The sequence below is a fragment of the Chrysochloris asiatica genome, unplaced genomic scaffold, assembly GCF_000296735.1.
Source record: "Chrysochloris asiatica unplaced genomic scaffold, ChrAsi1.0 scaffold00006, whole genome shotgun sequence".
Taxonomy (NCBI): Eukaryota; Metazoa; Chordata; class Mammalia; order Afrosoricida; family Chrysochloridae; genus Chrysochloris; species Chrysochloris asiatica.
Genome location: NW_006408524.1, coordinates 8,588,845 through 8,608,024, shown reverse-complemented (window position 1 = coordinate 8,608,024; position 19,180 = coordinate 8,588,845). Strand labels below are relative to the sequence as shown.

The window sequence follows — 19,180 nt, the reverse complement described above, 5'->3', positions numbered from 1 at the left end:
TTTTTTGCCCACTTTTGTAATGTTGTTTTATTTTTTTTCTTTCCAGTTTAGGGAATAATTATGTTGTTGTTAAGTGCTCATTGAATGGCTTGCAACTCATAGCGACCTTGTATAGGGTTTCCAAGGAGTGCTTACAGTGGATATTAATAATTTGTTCTGAATATAAGTAGTAGAAAAACACACCTTTTCAGATTACAACAGTCGTTTGACTATGCGCACAGTGTTTTTTTCCTTGCAAAAGATCTTTATTTTTATATAGACACAGGTTCCCTTCTTTTCCCCAATTCTCTCTGGGTATTGATTCCTAATTAGGAATGGTTTCTCTACTCTCAGATTGTTTAAGAATTCATTACTTGTTTTTTTTTGGGGGGGTTTTTAAAAATATATTTATTATTTAGAGGACTGATTAATTTACAATTTATATTTTTAAGGAAGAGGCTTACCTTTTTTCTGACTCTTCAGTTGTATCAGTATTGCTTAAATAGTCCATCTTTTTATCACCAGTTTAGTATGCTTTCTTTGTTGTTAAGTGCAGTTGTGTCAGTTCTGACCCACAGTGACCCTATAGGGTTTTGGAAAAGTGGCTTGTGAGCTAGAACCACTGACCTTGTGGTTCAAACCAACCTTGCAGTTCATTGTATTAACCTGCAACACCACACGTATACTAAAATTTTGTATGCATTTGGATATATTTTTGGGTATTCTATTTTATTTAATGTTCATTTACCAGTATCACATTTTTTTATTATAAAAATTCTTTATGTGGTAGTATCTGCTTATAGCTAGTGTCCATTCCCCTCCCCCTTCATTTTCAGGTTTTTCTTTATTGTTGTTCTTACTTAGTCTCTGTTTATCAACTAACTTAGGAAAATGGACATTTTAAATATATTTTACCTCCTTATCCATTTGTTAATGAGTACTTTTCTGTCTTGTAAGAATATTTTATAGCTGTCCTTTTATTTTAAGGTGTTGCACATTTAAGTGTTTATTTGTTAGTTTTCACTATTATAAATGATGCCTTTCATAATGCATATGACAGTGTATATTCTGTCACTTTTCTAACTTATGTGTTACTATTTGTAATAGTTTTTCTTTTGCTCTAAATGTTTAGCTTTTAGAGGCCAAAACAAATCATTATCATCTGTATACAGAGATAGTATGTGCCACTGTAAAATAAGTACTGGACTGCTAACCACAAGATCGATGGTTTAAACCCATCAACCACTCTCTGTAACCTTATACAGGGTCGCTATTAGTCGGAATTACTCTGACAGTTTATAACAACAACAACAACAAAATATACATAACTAAAATTTACCCTTGAGTTTATGATTCACAATGTTGTGTTACTATACATAACACTGCTGTCTGTTTCCAGATCTTTTCTGTCATCTCAAGCAAAAACTCTGTACATATTAAACAATAACTCACCATTCCTCCCTCCCTCTGCTTATCTCCTAAAAGCCTCTGTTCTACTTTTTACCTTTGGAAGGGATCTTATATAAGTGGAGTCATACAATGTTGTTCTTTTATATCTGCCTTATTTTAGTTACAATGCTTACAAAGTTTAGCCATGTTATAGCATGTATCAGAACTTAATTCCTTTTTTATACATGTTTAATAATCTGTTACCCTGCTGCATGACCATACCACCCTGAATTTGCTTGATCTCATCTGATCTTTTCCGAGAGAGCTAAATGAGCAGGATTGGGCCTGGTTAGTACTTAGATGGAAGACCATCTCGGAATACCAGGTGCTATAGACTTGGACTCCTGATATGGCGCTGTAAGATAAGCACTGGACTGCTAACAACAAGATTGGTGGTTCAAACCCACCAGCTGCACCTCGGAAACCCTTATACAGGGTCTTTATGAGTTAGAACTGACTCAGTGGCACTTAACAATATTCTATTTTATAAATATATCACATTGTTTTTATCCATTCATCTATTAATGGATTCTTGAGTTGTTTTTCTTTCTTTTGGCTATTGTGTGCAATGTTGTTATAAATACCATTATGCAAATTTATACTTAAGTCTCTGCTTTCATTATACATCCACTCCTCACTAATCAACATGAAGAACAACTCATGTGAAATTGGTGTTATGTGAGAATTAGGGAACATGCCCTGTCTTCAGCACTGATAGTCCCTTGCCCTGCTAGTATTCACTATCCATTGTTCACCCCCCATATGTCTTAGCAGTCACATGGTGCTGTGCCTACCTCACCCTCTTCTTCATCAAGCTTTCCCTACCACTGTGGAATCCTCAGGGATTGGACATAGTGGTGATCGAATATTGTCTGACTTTGCCGTGGGCAGGCATGTTGTTTGTTTTCTATCAGCCTTGGACCCACATCCCTGCATAGCCAACTCACTCTGCTACCCGCTTCATCCCATTAAACTCCCCAGCACCTTCAGGCCCTCCCTCAGCCTTACTTGCCTGCCCACAACCTCATGTCATCCCACCATCTCCTCACACCTACTGTGGCTGAACTGAAGTGTTCCAAATGAATGGGCCCCCATCCTTTTGTGGCACAGTTGTCACTGGGGCCACTGGTATATCATTTGGTGTGGCCCGACTCGGAGGATGCCTATGCCTAGCTGCAGTCCTGGGTAGGAGGGTCCAGATCACCGGAAGTACGGCCTGATAATTTTTTCAAATTGTCATAAATACAAAGTATCAGCTAGTAATATAGTTGATAACTGAGGAGTAGGCGTATATCTAAGTGGAATTTCTGAGTTTTAAGGTGATTCTATTTTTAACATTTCGAGGAACTGCCACACTGTTTTCCACAGTGGCTAGCTACATCATTTTATGCCCCAATCAGCAGTGCATGAGGATTTTAATTACTCTACATCCTCATCAACACTTGTTATTTTCCATTTTTTGGATTATAGCCATCCTGGTAGTTGTGAAGTGGCATTGCTTTTTGATTTAAATTTTCATTTCCCTAATGAAATAGAGTTCAGTATGTAGTCAATGTAATAAATTATTATTGAGATACTTTTCAAATTTGTTGTTGTTGTTGTGAAGTGCCATTGAGTCGATTCCGACCCATAGCAACCCTGTCTAGGGTTTCCAAGGAACAGCTGGTAAGCTTGAACCACCGACCTTACAGTTCAAACCACTTTAAAGTCTGACGCATTGGCCCACAGCACTACACCAGGACTCCTTTTAAATGTAGACTGTTCAAAATAAATGTGTTTTTCCCTTAATTGTACATTTGGGCTAGCCACATTTCATGTGATCAATAACATGTAGTTAGTATCTTCTGTAGTGGGTAGCACAACTGAAAATACTTTCTCATATTTGTGTTATTTAATACTATCATACAATGTTATTTAGCAGTAGAGCTATTGGGGGTCACTTTGTTTTGTTCTTGACTTCAGGAAAATATAGCATTTTAATAATCTGCTTACTTTTGCTCAACACCATCAATAGATTTCCACATCAGTAATTATACCTGTGTGAGTCCAGCGCTTCAAGCTCACCGGCTGCTCCTTGGAAACCCTATGCGGAACCGACTCGACGGTACTTACAACAACAAAAATTACACCTGTATTTTTCAGAGTTGCATGGTGTAGTGTAAATGTACCATAACACCTTTTTTTGACTGAATGTTTAGGTCTCAAATGTTTTATCATAAACAGTGTTGCAGAGGACATGATTATAGCTAAATCTTTGTGCTTTAAAGAAAATAAATCTATGAAACATTTATTTTCTTATGATAACTATCTGTAAATGCAGTCCATAGGTAAAACCAAAATGAAAGCCCACTGCCATAGAGTTCATTCCAGTTCATAGTGAGTGATCAATTTTTAAAAAGTTTAATGTTGTTAAGTGCCATCGAGTTGGTTCTGGCTCATAATGACCCTGTTTGTAGGGTTTCTGAGGAGTGGCTGGTGGTTTTGAATCACCTGCCTTGTGGTTATCAGTCCAGTGCTTATCCTACTGTGCCACACCAGGACTCCTCTACCTTAGGGTAGGTTTTAATATGTATTGCCATTTTTTTTCCTGAATATTTATGCCAATTTATTACTACCACTCTGTCAGTGTGTCTATTTTCCTCATATCTTGTATCTTTTCTAATACTGTGTGTTATCATTATTTTTTATTAACTTCCTTATAAGTAAAAGTTACCTCTTTTGTACTTGTGTGTTTTGAATAATAGTGAAATTAAATCTTTTTCATATGTTTATTGAACCATAGACATTCTTTTTGCATATTAACAGTTCCATTTATCCATGTGGGATTAGTCTTTTTTGGTAGTGATTTGCATGACTTCTCTCTTTCTGTATGATGTTTTTGAAGTCATTCCACAACTCTTCTGGTCTTCAGTCATTAGTGTCTAATGATCAAATCTGTTTGGTCTCTAAATTCAGGTGAGGTATATTCAAGGTCATAATTTTACTCTTGCACTTGTTTTAATTTCCTTTTGCTTAAGTGTAAACTTCATATGAGCAAGTTGTACAGTCTTCCATATGGTCTGTTGTACAGTCTGTCATATGGAAAGGTCCATGTGTATGTTGTTAATAGGTGCTGTCGAGTAAGTTCTGACTCATATGCACAACAGAATGATACCCTGCCGAGTCTTGCGCCATTCTCACAGTGTTAACGCTTGAACCCATTGTTGTTACTATGTCATTCCATCTCATTAGGGGTCTTAGGGGTCTTCATCTTTTCCGCTGATCCTCCACTTTACCAGTCATGATGCCCTTCTCCAGGGACTGATCCCTTCTGATTACATATCTGAAGTATGAGAGATAAAGTCTCATGATCCTGACTTTTAAGGGACACTCTGGCTGTACTTCCTTTAACACATACTTAATTGTTCTTCTGGCAGTCCATGTACATTCATTATTATTCTCCAACGCCACAACTCAAATGCATCGATTCCTCTACAGTTTTCATTATCTAACTTTCACATGCATTTGAGGCTATGTTCTTTATGTTCTTTTAAAAAGGCATTTGCAATGAATAAGTCATTGGTCTTTCTATCATGAGATCTCAGTATCAGTTATCACACAAAGACTTCTTTCCCAGCTATTGATCCTTCCTCTTTGTTTCCAACCTTCACATATCAATCATCAGTAATTATCAATTCACCTTGAGTGCATGTTTGATCAATTTGAGACTGGAGAAGTTGTTAGAATTCTTTAATTTCATCATCACTGGATTTTAGTGGCTGGTGTGCAAATTTGAATAACAGCAGTATAAACTAGTCTTCTGTGTAGGTATATGGGTATTATTCTATCACAGACAGTATTGTACTTAAAGATAGATCTTGGAGTGTTATTTTTTATTAAGAATACAATACCCTTCCTCTTCAGTTTGTTTTTCCTGGTATAGAAAGTCATGTTATTATCTGATTCAAAGTGTCCAGTCCATTCCAGCTCACTAATGGCAGAGGATGGTCCACACAATTGAAAGTCTTTATATAGTCAATAAAGCACACAATAGGCATCTTTCTAGTATTCTCTGCTTTCAGCCCAAAATCCATCTGACATCAGCAATGATAATCCTACTTCCACATCTTCTGAATCTGGATTGAATTTTTGGAAGTTTCCTGTTGATATTGTTGCAACTGTTTTTACATTATTTTAGGCAAAATTTTACTCGCATGTGTTATTATTGATACTGTTAATGATTTCTGTATTCTTTTGCTTTGCCTCTCTTTGAAATGGGCACAAACAATGGATATCTTTCAATCAGTTAACCAGGTAGCTATCTTCTAAATTTCTTGCCATATATGGGTGAGAGCTTCAGTGCTGTATCATTTTACTAAAAGATACCAAGTTGTATTCCATGGGAGCCATGTTTTTTGCCAGTGCCTCCAGTGCTGCTTGGACTTCTTCCTTCGGCACCATTGGTTCTTTATCATATGCTACCTCTTGAAATAATACTTGAACATTGAACTTTTTTTTTTTTTTTTTTTTTGGTGAAGTGCCTATTCCTTCTATCTTTTTTTGTTTTAACTTTTTATTATTAATTGAGTGAAAGCTTACAGAGCAGATCATCAGTTTTACATTCAATAAATCATATACTTTGCTTCATTGCAATGATTTTAATCTTCTCCATGTACCATCAGTGTTTACCTCTATTCATTTTAACTCTTGCATTCCTCCCTGTGTCTTCCATCACTTTCATCTTTCCTCTGCCAGCCTCCATATTGTTGTATGTTGCCTATTGCCTACATCCTCACCCGTATTAATATGTGTCTGTTCTATGCCGCTGTTGTTAAGTGCCATTAAGTAGTTTTCAACTCTTAGTGACCCTTTATATGGTTTCCAAGTTGCCGCTGGTGAGTTTGAACCACCGACCCTGTGGTTCAAATCGACCTTGTGGTAAGTACTTTATTACGCCCTCCCCCGCGTCCCCCAAATAATCTTCATAGAATGGATTTTTTAACAAAAAATCCTTTTCTTAATTATTTATATTGGTCTCATACAATATTTTCCCTTTTGTGATTAATTTCACTCAGCATAATGTCCTCCAGGTTCATCCATGTTGTGAGTGAGGTGTTTTACAGATTCACTGTTTTGTTTCAATGTTGCATGTGTTCCACTGTATGTATGTACCAAAGTTTGTCTAACCATTCTTCTGTGGGTGGGCATTTAGGCTGTCTTCATCTTTTTGATGTGTCTCTTCTAGACAGCATATTGAAGGATCCTGTTTTCTTATTCTGCTGCTCTTGTCTTTTGACTTGTGCATTTACTGCATTACATTCAGTGTAATTCTCAATAGATATGAATTGATTGCTGTCATCTTTATGTTTGTATTTGTTGTTGTTGTTGTTGTTTTGATGCTACTGGTTTCTTTGTTTCCACATAATTTTCTACGCTTTCATTTTGTTGGTGGGTTTTCTTTTCATTTTCATTTCTGTTGTGTTAATGTTTATAGAATCTTTCTGATTGTCTTCTTTCTTATTTTGGTGTGAAGGTTTATTTTATTTGAGATTACCCTATAATTTATTAATTTTTTTCTACTGTTTATAAAACAGTCTGTTTTATCTTCAAATCTGCTTGACCTCCTTGCTATTTGGAAGTTCTGCATCTAATCTACACTATTCACTCTTTTTACTTTGTAGTTACTTCATTATAAATCTGGATTGATTCCTGGGTGGTGGTGTCATGTATGTTAATCTCAGCTTGTTGACTGCTATTGTTGGTTCTCAGTCCAAAGAATACCTTGTAATATTTTTGTACAGTTGGCCTTGTTATTGCAAATTCCTTCAATTTCTCTTTAGCTGTAAATATCCTAATTTTGCTGTCATATTTGATGGACTGTTTTGATTCTTGATTAACAAGTGTTTCCTTTCAGAGTTTTGTTATATGTCATCCTGTTGCCTACTTGCTTGCATGATTTTTTCTGAAAAATCAGAGCTTAGTCTTATTATTGTTGTTGTTGTTGTTAAGTGCCGTCGAGTCGGTTCCGACCCATAGCGACCCTGTACAGGGTTTCCGAGGGTGTAAATCCTTACGGGAGTAGAAAGCCTCATCTTTCTCCCGCGGAGCGGCTGGTAGTTTCGAACCGCTGACCTTAAGGTTCGCAGCCCGATTCGTAACCACTACGCTACCAGAGCTCCTTTGGTTCTCCTTAATAGATAACTTTTCATTTTTACTGAGCTGTTCTCAGTAGTCTTTCCTTGTCTTTGGTTCTGGAAAATTTGATTATGATACATCTTGGTGATTTTCTTTTGGGATCTGTCCTAGGACGTTTGGGGCTTGTTTGTTCAGCTTCTTGTATGCTTACTGTCTTGTTTTTTAGTCATTTAGGAAAGTTTACTTCCAGCAACTCTTGGATGATTTTCTCTGTGTTTTTTATTGTCTTTTCATGTTCTGGAATTCCAGTCACCTGTAAGTTGTTCCTTTTCATAGTGTACCATATAACTCTTAAGCTGTCTTCTGGTTTTTTCATTCTTTTTTTTTCTGATTGTTCTTCCAGCATACTGGTACTAGGAGGTGTTTCTTCAAGCTCACTTAATTCAGGCTTCCATTGTCCTTTCAATGAATATTACATTTCTGAAATCTTAGTATTAATCTTCTGGATTTCTAATTGCAGGTTTTATAGTGTTTTAAGTTTTGTATGTGTCTGTTTGTTCTTGTGTTTTGTTTTTTTCCAGTCCCCTTCACGATTCCTTTTTTAAAATCTGTTACATTTTGTGCATACAATGAGCATCCCATTGAAATAAATCAAAGTTAGTAGATATAAAAAAATTTTATAGATGGATAAGAAATTTTGAAAAAATATATATTTGCTTTAGCTACTAGCCCCTGTACCAGCTACGGTTGCTATTACTGTTATTTATTTGTCTTTTAAAAATTTTATCTGTGAATAACTCTTGATAGGTTAAAATTAAAGTAGATGAATGTAATTTTTTTTTTCCATGTTGAACAACACTCTTTAATTCTATGCTATATAGTTTTCTTCTATGTAAGATGGGGCTATTAATAAATACTGGTTCTTTTTTTAAAGTTTTTATTGTGAGATTTATATAGGAGAACATCAGCTTTACACTCATCCTATCATATTTCGTTTCATTGCAATGATTACAGTCCCCTCCATGCATCATCATATAACTACTCCAAAGGGTACACCACACAGGCCCACATCCTCCCCTCCCCCCGGCCACCAGCACACAGCCCTTCTCCCTCCCTGAGTCCAGTGTCCCCAGCCGCTCCATATGTCCACGACATCTTCTCTGTTTCCATCCCTGGTGTCACTGCCTCTCTAGGTAGGGTCCCGCTGTCTGTTCTTCTCACTTGATAGTCCCAGGGACCTCCACTCCTGGGCTACAAAATTAATCACTCTCCTCTTTTTGTCAAAAAACACCTACCTCTTTATTTCCTAGCCTCACAGTCAGTCTTGGTGGCAGTTATTCCCTATTGTGCCACAAGAGTCTTATCCCCATTACCTTTCACGAGCCTGGTCCCAACGGATTGGAAATCATTCAGTGGTGATTCTGCCTTCCCCCACCCCGTCTGGAACTAGGCTCCGGCTCCCTCTTGAAAGCTTGCAACCCAGTCACTTCTTGCCTTTATAGGCCCCCCATTTTGGGTATCTAATGTTTATGTTGCCCATCCTTGTCAACCCTGTTAACCGAGGGGTGGGAATGATCCTCGCTGTAAAGATTTGTTCCCTTTTTTGAGCTACTACATCCATAAGTATAGGTAAAATTCATCAAATTGTAGCAAGTTATGTGTCTCCACCTCCCTACCCAACCCCCTCTTCTTTCTTCTAGTCGAGTTCTGATCATCCAGCCATCGAAGCCAGGTCAAGTGGGTACTGTCTGCAAGTATGGGTGTTCTTATGTATCTCCCCTCAACTTCATATCAGCTGGACGCTTCACGCTCCACTCTCCACTCTAGTCCTCTGTGGCCATGTCACTGCCTCTGGGTCCAGGAGTCCCCGTGTCTTGCCATACTGCTGGCCATCCAGGTCTCCACCTGGGTTCATGGGGGTCTGTTGAATGTGGTCGGGCTTAGCTCACAACTTCATTGCTGTTTTTTCCCCTTCTTCCCTGTTCTTATATATTTTTTTAATGATTTGTTCTAAAGTTTTTGTGTCCTCATTCTTTTCCTTGATATTTCTGCTGAAGATACCTAAATATCATTCATTTTAATTCTTTTTAGTTAGTTCCATTAAACTTTCTTTCTCTGAAATGTGTTCTGGCTCTGCATCATGGTCATTTGTTGGAGCCATTCTCTCTTATTTGTTTATGTGAGATAAATGTATCTCTTGTTTCTAGAGCATTGTGGTATTGTCGTATTTGTATTTAATTGATGATTGTATGTTGCTATGTTCTTCAGCTCTCACCAGCAAGATTGTGCACCATTTTTGGTTTACTGTTCATGCACCTGAGTTTAGGATGGAATTGATTGGTGTTGGCTGCTGTCTAGCATTGATATGATGGGGTAGGAGCTAGTATTAGAGTTTGCTTAGTGGGTGGAGCTGCAGAGGGTACCATTGTGGCTGGGCTGTGTGGACATGGTTGCAGTCTCTTGTCAGGTGAGGAAGAGGAGAAAACTTTCCCGTACCATCACCAGCACATACACAAGAAAACAAAACAGAATAAACAAGCAACCAACAATGAAAAGAGAAATAATAAAGGAGAAAAATAAAATAAAAACAAGTAGCAATGAGGAAAAAAATAATATAGTAACAAAAAAGAGAAAACAAGGACAGGAAAATAGAACTTAAGAAATAGTAAATAAAAGGAAGAAATTTAAAAAGAAAAGAACACTAATAAAAACCAGGTAGATAAAAGATGTAAAGAGAGAGAGTATAGTAGTAAAGAAAGATCAAAAGGGAAGAAAAAAAAAAAGAACAGGGAAAAAGACAAACAGAAGAAAAGAAGGACCAGTTCAACTGTTGGACCCAGAGAGAGAAAACATTGGTGGGGTCCTGCCATCCTAGAAGCAAATAAGGTGCGTGCAAGAGGGATGTGACAGTAGAGTTCCTGGCCCTTGATGGCGTTCCTATAGGCCTCAATGTTATCTATGTTCAGGGCACTCAATCCGGAAGTAGTTCATGGAGGCCCTTGATGGAGCTGGCTTCAGTGTGTGTCTATTAGGACCATAGAGCAGCTGAGGGCAGGGTGGCTGGTTATGAAAGTTTCTGCTGTACTAAAGCTTGTCTGATGGCTCTTTGAGTTCTGTAGATCTGGAGCCAAGCCCTACTAAATCCAGGCACCAAAGCAGAGGCTAGCCCCCAAATCATACTAACTTGACTCACAACCATGTGACTCTACATTCTTAGTGTGCAGGGTCTATGCTGGGGGTGGACGAGGGTAGGAGCTTCTCACACTTCTGGTCACTAGGAGAACATGGGAAAAAGAAGGAATCCCACCTTTTCTGTCCAATGTGTGAATCTGTTCTGCCAGACCACTTTCTGTTACCAAAGCTATTCTGGCCGGCCATACAACAGCCCAGTCTCCCTCTCTCACCATCAGCATAAGCAAGCACTGAAGGCACTTTCCTCTGAAGTTTTTGGTTCCATGATTTTGATCTGTGTCTTGTTTCATTTGGTCCTTGTATCTTTGTTATGGTGGGTCCGTATAGTACATCTGCCTTACCTTGTCAAGTCTGCCACCTTATTTCCATCTTCTTTTGATACTTTCTGTATCATTCAGCATTTTTTGTCCTTAGAATCCTTCAATATTACAACTTGAGGCTTGAATTTTTTTCTTTAATTCTTTCAGTTTAAGAAGTACTGAGCTTTGGTTTTCCAACTCCAGGTCTTTGTACATTTTATTATAATATTGGACTTCATCTTCTTGAACTGCCCTTTGAAAATGTCTGCTGAGCTCTTTTTTTTTATTTTTTTTTATTTCCTCACATTGCAAACAATGGGTATTCCAGAACACTTCACTGGGCTTTTGTAGACCAAGAGATGGTTGTTTAAACAAAATAAAAAGAATACTGGATGTTTTAAAGTCAGGAAATGTGTGTGCCAGGGTTGTATCCTTTCACCATACTTATTCATTCTTTTTGCTGAGCAAATGATCTGAGAACCTGGATTATATGTAGAAGAACGTGACATCAGAATTGGAGGAAGACTCATAACAATCTGCAGTATGCGGATAATACACAACCTTGCTTGCTGGAAGCGAAAAGCACTTACAATACTAAGGAAGTTCAAAGATTGCTTCATTCCGTATGGATTGCACCTCAATATAAAGATCCATCCAACTGGACCAATAATTAACATGATGAATGGAGAAAAAATTGGAGTTGTCAAAGACTTCATTTTGCCTGGATCTATAATCAACACTTATGGCAGCAGCAGTCATGAAATAAAACAACATATTATATTAGACATATCTGTTGCAGAAAACCTCTTTTAAAGAGCAAAGATAATTAATTTGAGAACTAAGGTGCACCTGACCCCAACCATAGTATTTTCATTTGCCTTATATGCATGTGAAAGTTGAACAATCAATAAGGCAGATCTTAAATGAAGTGATGCATTTAAATTATTGTGTTGGAGAAGAATACAAAAAGTACCATGGACTGCTAGAAGAACAAACAAATTTGTGTTGGAAGAAGTACAGCTTGAATGCTCTTAGAAACCAGGATAACAAGACTTCATGTCTCATACATCAGGCATCTTATCAGGAGGTACCCGTCCTTAAGAGAAGGACATCATGTTTGATAAAGTGGAGGTTACATGGAAAAAGGGAAGGCCCTCAATGAAATGGATTGACATAATGGCAGTAACAGTGGTCTCAAACATAGCAACAATTTTGAGGATGGCACAGGACCAGGCAGTGATTTGTTCTGTTGTACATAGGGTCACTATGAATGGGAACTGACTTGACAACACCTAACAACCACAATTAGGACACCAATCTTTATATGTTCCATTTAACTTTTGACAGCTTCCAATTTTTAAGCCTATAGAAAAGTTGCACAAATTGAAATAATATAGTAATTTTCCTATATTCATACTTTGCACATTCCGTGTTTTGATTATTAATGCATGTTTGTAGCTGTTTCTCCTCATTTTGAGTTGTGATATATATCAGTAAATGAAGGTCCCGAAAGCTTTACTCCATTCAAGTCATTATGGTCAACTCATTAGAGTAGACAGCTCTTCCCCAATCTGATTTTGGGTGCCTTCCAATCTGAGGACCTCATTTGGTGCTATATCTTACAAAATGCTGTTCATAAGGTTTTCAGAAGTAGTCCGCTTATCCTTCTTCCTAATCTTTGTTGTCTGGAAGCTCCACTGAAACATGTCCTCCATGGGTGGCCCTGCTGGTATTTAAAATACCATTGGCAAAACTTCCATATCATAGCAACACACAAGTCACCACAGTATGACAAACTGACAGATGAGTGGTAGTTTATTCTCTTGGATATGTTAAATATAGATGTTTTCTCCCCTAATCACCTCATATTTCTCATTTCTTAAAACCAGTTTATAATTTTTCTTATGTTTCATACAGTTTTTCTTAAGGAATGATTTTTAATTTAGTGAAAGCTGTCATTTTTTTTGTTGTTGTGAGTTTTGCCTTTTGAGTAGCTTTCACCTACCTCTGTATGCGGTTACATATTTGTCCCAATGTTATTTTGCCTATTTTTTTTCACTGGCGTAAAATAGTTGTTTTTGTAACCTAATTATCAGATAAGAGATTTTGTTTTCTGGTGTTTACAGGGGGCTTCAAAATGTTTGTGGAAAAATGGTTTTAAAACAATATGATTTTCCACCGATATCTTTAAATTTCTCCTGTTAATATTCCACTGTTTTTTGTGTCCCTGTTGTTGTGGTTAAGTGCCTTCGTGTCGGTTCCGACTCATAGCAACCCTGTATAGGGTTTCCATGGAACGACTGGTGAGTTTGAACCACTGATGTTGCTTGTGGTTCAGCATGACAAATCATGAATCTGTGGTAGAACAAGGGTTTGTTTTCAGAAATGTTTTGGCTGATGCTCTGACTTTTGCTTTCTTCAAGGTGAAATTTAGAATCATTTTATCAAGTGTTCCCTACCCATCCATATCGCCACCCTCAGTAAAAGGAAGCAGAAATAATCCATTAATTTTCACTTTTTATTGCATTTTATAATTTGATGTTTCTCAGTTGTTTTGTACAGTATATTCCTATTCATTTTTTTCTATTGTGAAAGGAGTCATTTAAATTTTATGTTCTAGTCATTTGTTACTGGCTATGAAATATTTTTGCTTTTTTTTATATTCATTTTTTTCTAACCCAACTAAACTACCTTCTCTTTCTTGATTTTCATTTTTCAGGAGGATAGTCTTTTCATCTATCAATAATTGTCATTTTGTCTCAGTGATAATAAACATTTTTGCTTATATACAACATTTGACATTTTACTATTAAATACGGCATTTATGGTTGGTTTCAGAGAGGTACCATATTCTTTCATTGCAAATTTGTAAAGAGTTTTTTGGTATTTAATTAGGAACTAATTACAAATTTTCTTCAGATTCTTTTTTTTTTTTTTGAGACAGTGTTGGGCTTTTGTTGCTTTTTTTTCACTCTGACAAATATGAGGAATTTTATTACTAGATTTTTCATTCTTAATTTGCTAAATTCAATTCTACTTGATTGTAATATTTCATTTCATAATATAGCTCTGGATTTAAATTATACAAGACTTTCTTAATCTCTTCCATAAACAGTTGCTTTGTGTAACTTGTATGGTTTGTGAGTGAGCTATGTACTAGTTTAGTGTTTGGTAGCAGGATCAAGATTGATTTCTAAAATTTGTCATTTTTATGCTTTCAAATGCTCTGGAACTGTACAAACAGAATTAAATTTTGTATCTATTGAAGACTTAATAGAAATCATCTTAAATCCATCTAGGCCCACCCAGACTTTCTTTATTATTTTAGCAACTCTGTTACTTTTTTATTGGCAAACTATGAAGAGTCCTGGTCTGGCGCTGTATAGGATAAACACTGGACTGCTAACCTCAAGGTCAGCTATTTAAACCCACCAGCTCTCCTCAGAAACATGGTCGCTTTGAGTCAGACCAACTTGAAGGCACTTAACAGCAATCTACTGATCTTACTTCTGTTGAGAGGCTGTTCGTTTGATATCTAAAACTGTTCATTTATTTTTATATTAATCACATTCAGGAATTTAATTGTGTGTAAATCTACAGGGCTGTTTTTACATTATGACAGCTGGGCTAGATGTTTCCTTTGGATGTAGTATATTCAATTCAGAGGGAAAGGTGGATGTTCTTAAAGTGATCAGATGGTACCTCTTTTCATAGATAAACTTTTATTTCATCATTTTACTTAAAAAATTTTTGAACTATACAAAAATCGCACAAATGAAGACCTTTAATGTGTTAATTATTCTCATTCTTAGGTGCATTTTATCTGGTGTTTGAATACATGGACCATGATCTTATGGGGCTACTGGAATCAGGCTTAGTTCATTTCAATGAAAATCACATAAAGTCATTTATGAGACAGCTTATGGAAGGTTTGGATTATTGTCATAAGAAGAATTTTTTGCATAGAGATATTAAGTGTTCAAATATACTTCTAAACAATAGGTATGTATATAAGCTTGAATATATATTCAAAAAATGAGTGATATTCTTTCATTCTGTTACAAGGATTTAAAAATTTAGTTTATTCATAATTTAAAACTCATTTAACATAATAATATAGCTTGGGCTACCGACTTGACATATAACAATAAAAAACCTTTGAAATTGTGTTAAGTGTTCTTTAGTTAAATTAATTTACAATAATGGTATGTAATATACATAAAATAATATTTGGTTGGCGTTGTTGGATAGTCTTTCAGATGTTGATGGATCTTCTCTTGATTAGCAATATGATTTCAGTTTTAGGTGAAAAATAGGTTTCAGAATTTTTCTTTCATTACAGTATTCATTGTTGTACAGTGAACTCTTTTAGAAGTTGGTATATATACCCATATGCACAGACAGGCAGGCAGCCATATATTCAAAGCTTATATTTTGCTATATATATTTTTATTATGTTTACCTCTTACATGTCTGTCTGCTGTAATTGGTACTATTTGTTAGTTTAAATGAGTCCTGCCTTACACAGAAAATAATTAGTAAAAGTGTTTTAAACATCCAACCCTTTTACGAATTGAAAGTTAAACATAATTTTTAAATAATGTGATTTAGTTTAAGCATCATTGAGTTGAATAATTTGTCTTATTGATGTTTCTAGGAATTAGTGAATTTTGTTTTGTTTTCATTGTAATGTCATTTTCTAAATAGTAATGCAATAACACTGAGATGCTATTAATATTATTATAATAATGATTTGTTGTTGATGTTAAGTACCATGGAGTTGGTTCCTACTCATAGTGACCCTGCACAGGGTTTCTGAGGCTATAAATCTTTACGGGAGCAGAACACCTCATCTTCCTCCCATGGAACTGCTGGTAGTTTCGAACTGCTGACCTTGGCAGCCCGATTTGTAACCACTACACTATAAGAGCTCCTTACAATAATGGTAGTTATAGTAACAATGGCAGTATTAGTATAACAACATTGTTATTATGGTACTGAGTAGTAACCGAAACTATCCAAAGCAAAGTACTAATTTTTTGTATTATCTTTTCATGAATTTATGTACTACTTTCTTTTCTTGATGGTATGATCAAAGTTAAAGTTAATTTTTAAAGTATTTTTTGTTATTAGTTCTTGGAACAGACTATGAATGTATATGATCAGTAGTTCAGAGCAGACTAATACTTTTTGTTTATTTGTATTGCTTCTATACCAGAGGACAGATAAAACTTGCAGATTTTGGACTTGCTCGATTATACAGCTCAGAAGAAAGGTAAGTGTACCTTAAAATGAAGACTGTAGACATTAGAGCCCAGTTTTAGAAGATATACTAAGAACATCTTATTGATAATTTTCTTTAAAGGGGAGAAATTTATGTTTCTTGGTTACATATATAGAAAGTTTTATACTATATTGGGTAAAAAAAAATTTTTTTTAATTAGCTTACAAATTTCTTTAAAAAATTGCCAATTTGAATTTATAAGCATTTTTTAAAAATACTGTGTTCTATGTGAAAATTTACACAGCACATTAGATTCCCCTTTAGCAATTTTTGTAAAAACTGTCCTGTGGCATTGGTTATAATTTTTACAATATTTATTCTGTTTTCATTGGTTTAGCTTCCTTTCCTTTCCTTGCTTTTTCCATTTTTGCTTTTGGGTGTCTGTAGACCAATTGGTCTTATATAGGCAGTTATTTTAAGGGAACACATTACTCAGAGGTGATATTGTTTATTGAATAAGCTAGTCTGTTATTTGGCTGAAAGGTGATCTCCGGGAATAGCTTCAACTCCATGTTCAAAGGCTATGTTAGGAAGATAGTCTCTAGTGGGTTTCTCTAATGTCTTATCAATCTACACTGTCTTTGGAATTTGAGTTTTGTTTTACATTTTTCTATTCTATCTGGGGCCTTCTTTGTGTCTTTTTTTAAAAATACAGCTTTTCGTACTATATTTTGAGAAACAACTGTATGAAATTTCTAAGAATATCACCTTAAATACAAAGGTACAGAAAAGATAAAGTAAAAGAATAGGGAAAGATAAATCTCATAAAAGTTTAACCATAAGAAAATTGCATTGGTATACTAATAACTTAAAAATAAACTTTACGGCAAGCAATATTACTAGAAATGAAAAAAGTATATAGCATAATTAAAGCACTGGTTTTCAAAAAATAAATAAGTTTTTGTTCAACAAATAATACATATATAATATATAAAGACAAAGTATACAAATAATATGCACCGATGATACATATATATCAAAATACATAAAAAGTTAACAATATAAAGTAAATACATAGAACACCTTTTGTCTTTAATGTTTTCATTATTATGCTAGACTTCATGGTTTTTCTGTTATTGTTATATCTACAGTTTTGTTTTATTCAGCTTCATTGAATATATAAACAAACTATAGTGAGGAAGCTCTCAGTGTATAAGATAGAACAAAGTATAAAGTTTCTTTGGTGAAAGTTAGGCTGTGTATCCTATTTAGTTCTTTTTATGCCTGGTAGTACTCAAATATGACTTGTTTATTTCAGATTAATATGAAATATCAAGTAAAATATTTTAGTGAAGTAATGGATTTTATGTAAGTAAACTGGGCTTAATAAATTTCTAGAAGTCAGTTTGACCCCTTCCTTTGTTATCAGACAGCACTGTACATCTTTATTTTCAGAGACTTCGTGTGTGTGTGTGTGTGTGTGTGTGTATGTATACATATGTATGTGTGTATATACTGGGAGTGTATTGCTCTGTAAAAAAGATCAACAGTTCAAGTCCACAAGCTGATCCTAGGGGAAAATATGAGGCTTTCTGCTCCTGCAAGGATTTATACTTCAGAAACATTATATAGGGTCATTATGAGTTGGAACTGACTAGATGGCAGTTAACACCAGCACCACCTATGTATGTACACATACATACACACACACACACTGCACACAAACACACACTACACACACATACGAGGGAAATCCCAAAAGTTGTGGAAAGAATGGAATTAAAAGAGAAGAGCCAACCAAGAATTATATACCCAGCAAAATTGTCCCTCAAATATGATGGCAAAATTAGAACATTTCTAGGTAAACAGAAATTAAAGGAGTTTGTAAAAACCAGGCCAACTTTACAAAAAATTCTAAAGGCAGTCCTTTGGATTGAGAACCAACAGTAGCAGACAACAACTAGAGATTGACATACATGCCAACACCACTCAGAATTCAATCCATCTATAGAAGTATCCCAACTGAAAGTGTAGGGAATTTAGAGATATCAATTTATAATGAAGACAACTACAAAGAGGGAAAAATATATATACAGAACTGCCAAATAGCAAGGAAGTCAAATAGATTTCAAAATAAAAGAAACTGTTTTAAACTGGGGAAGAAATTAATAAATTACAGCGTATGTCAAGGAAAATTAATGCATCTTTACATCAGACCAAGAAAAGAAAAACTATGAGGATTTTGTAAACAAAAACTATGAATGGACAAGAAAATGCACAAATAAAATGAACTTAGCACAGAAAAATACAATGTGTAACAAAAGAAAAAAACAGTATCACATAGACACAAAAAATAAACAGCAAAATGACTGCATTCAGTTCATACCTGTTGATAATTGTGCTGAACCTGAATGGACTAAATGCCCCATTCAAGAGGCCGAGAGAAGCAGAATGGATTAGAAAACATGATCCTTCAATATGCTATCTACAAGAAACACATGTTATACAAGAAGATAAAAATAGATTAAAAATCAAAGGATGGGAAAAAATCAACTAATACAAATAAAATATGAGCAGGAATGGCAATATTAATTTCTGATAAAATAGACTTTAAGATTAAAACCAGCATAAGAGGCATGTTGTTGTTGTTAGGTGCCATCGAGTCGGTACCGACGCATAGTGACCTTATGCACAGCAGAATGAAACATGTCCGATCCTGGGCCAACCTCACTACTGTTGCCACACTTGAGTCCTTCGATGCTGCCACTTGGCCAATCCATCTCCTTGGGGGTCTTCCTCTTTTTTCTCTTACCCTCCACCCTGTGAAACATGATGTCCTTCTCCAGTGACAGGTCCCTCCTGACAATGTGTCCAAAGTATGAAAAGACGGAGTTTGGCCATCTTGGCCTACAAGGAACATTCT

The 19,180-nt window shown here is 35.6% G+C and overlaps 1 protein-coding gene across 2 annotated transcripts in view; it reads left to right on the top strand.

The window, feature by feature from the left end:
* CDK13 (cyclin-dependent kinase 13) overlaps positions 1–19,180 on the top strand; it is a 196,464-nt gene that overhangs the window by 126,394 nt on the left and 50,890 nt on the right. For both annotated transcript variants that reach the window (XM_006832114.1, XM_006832113.1), the window contains exons 6-7: positions 14,846–15,035; positions 16,252–16,308. In XM_006832114.1, coding sequence (XP_006832177.1) covers positions 14,846–15,035; positions 16,252–16,308 — 247 coding nt within the window. The remainder of the gene's footprint in view (positions 1–14,845; positions 15,036–16,251; positions 16,309–19,180) is intronic.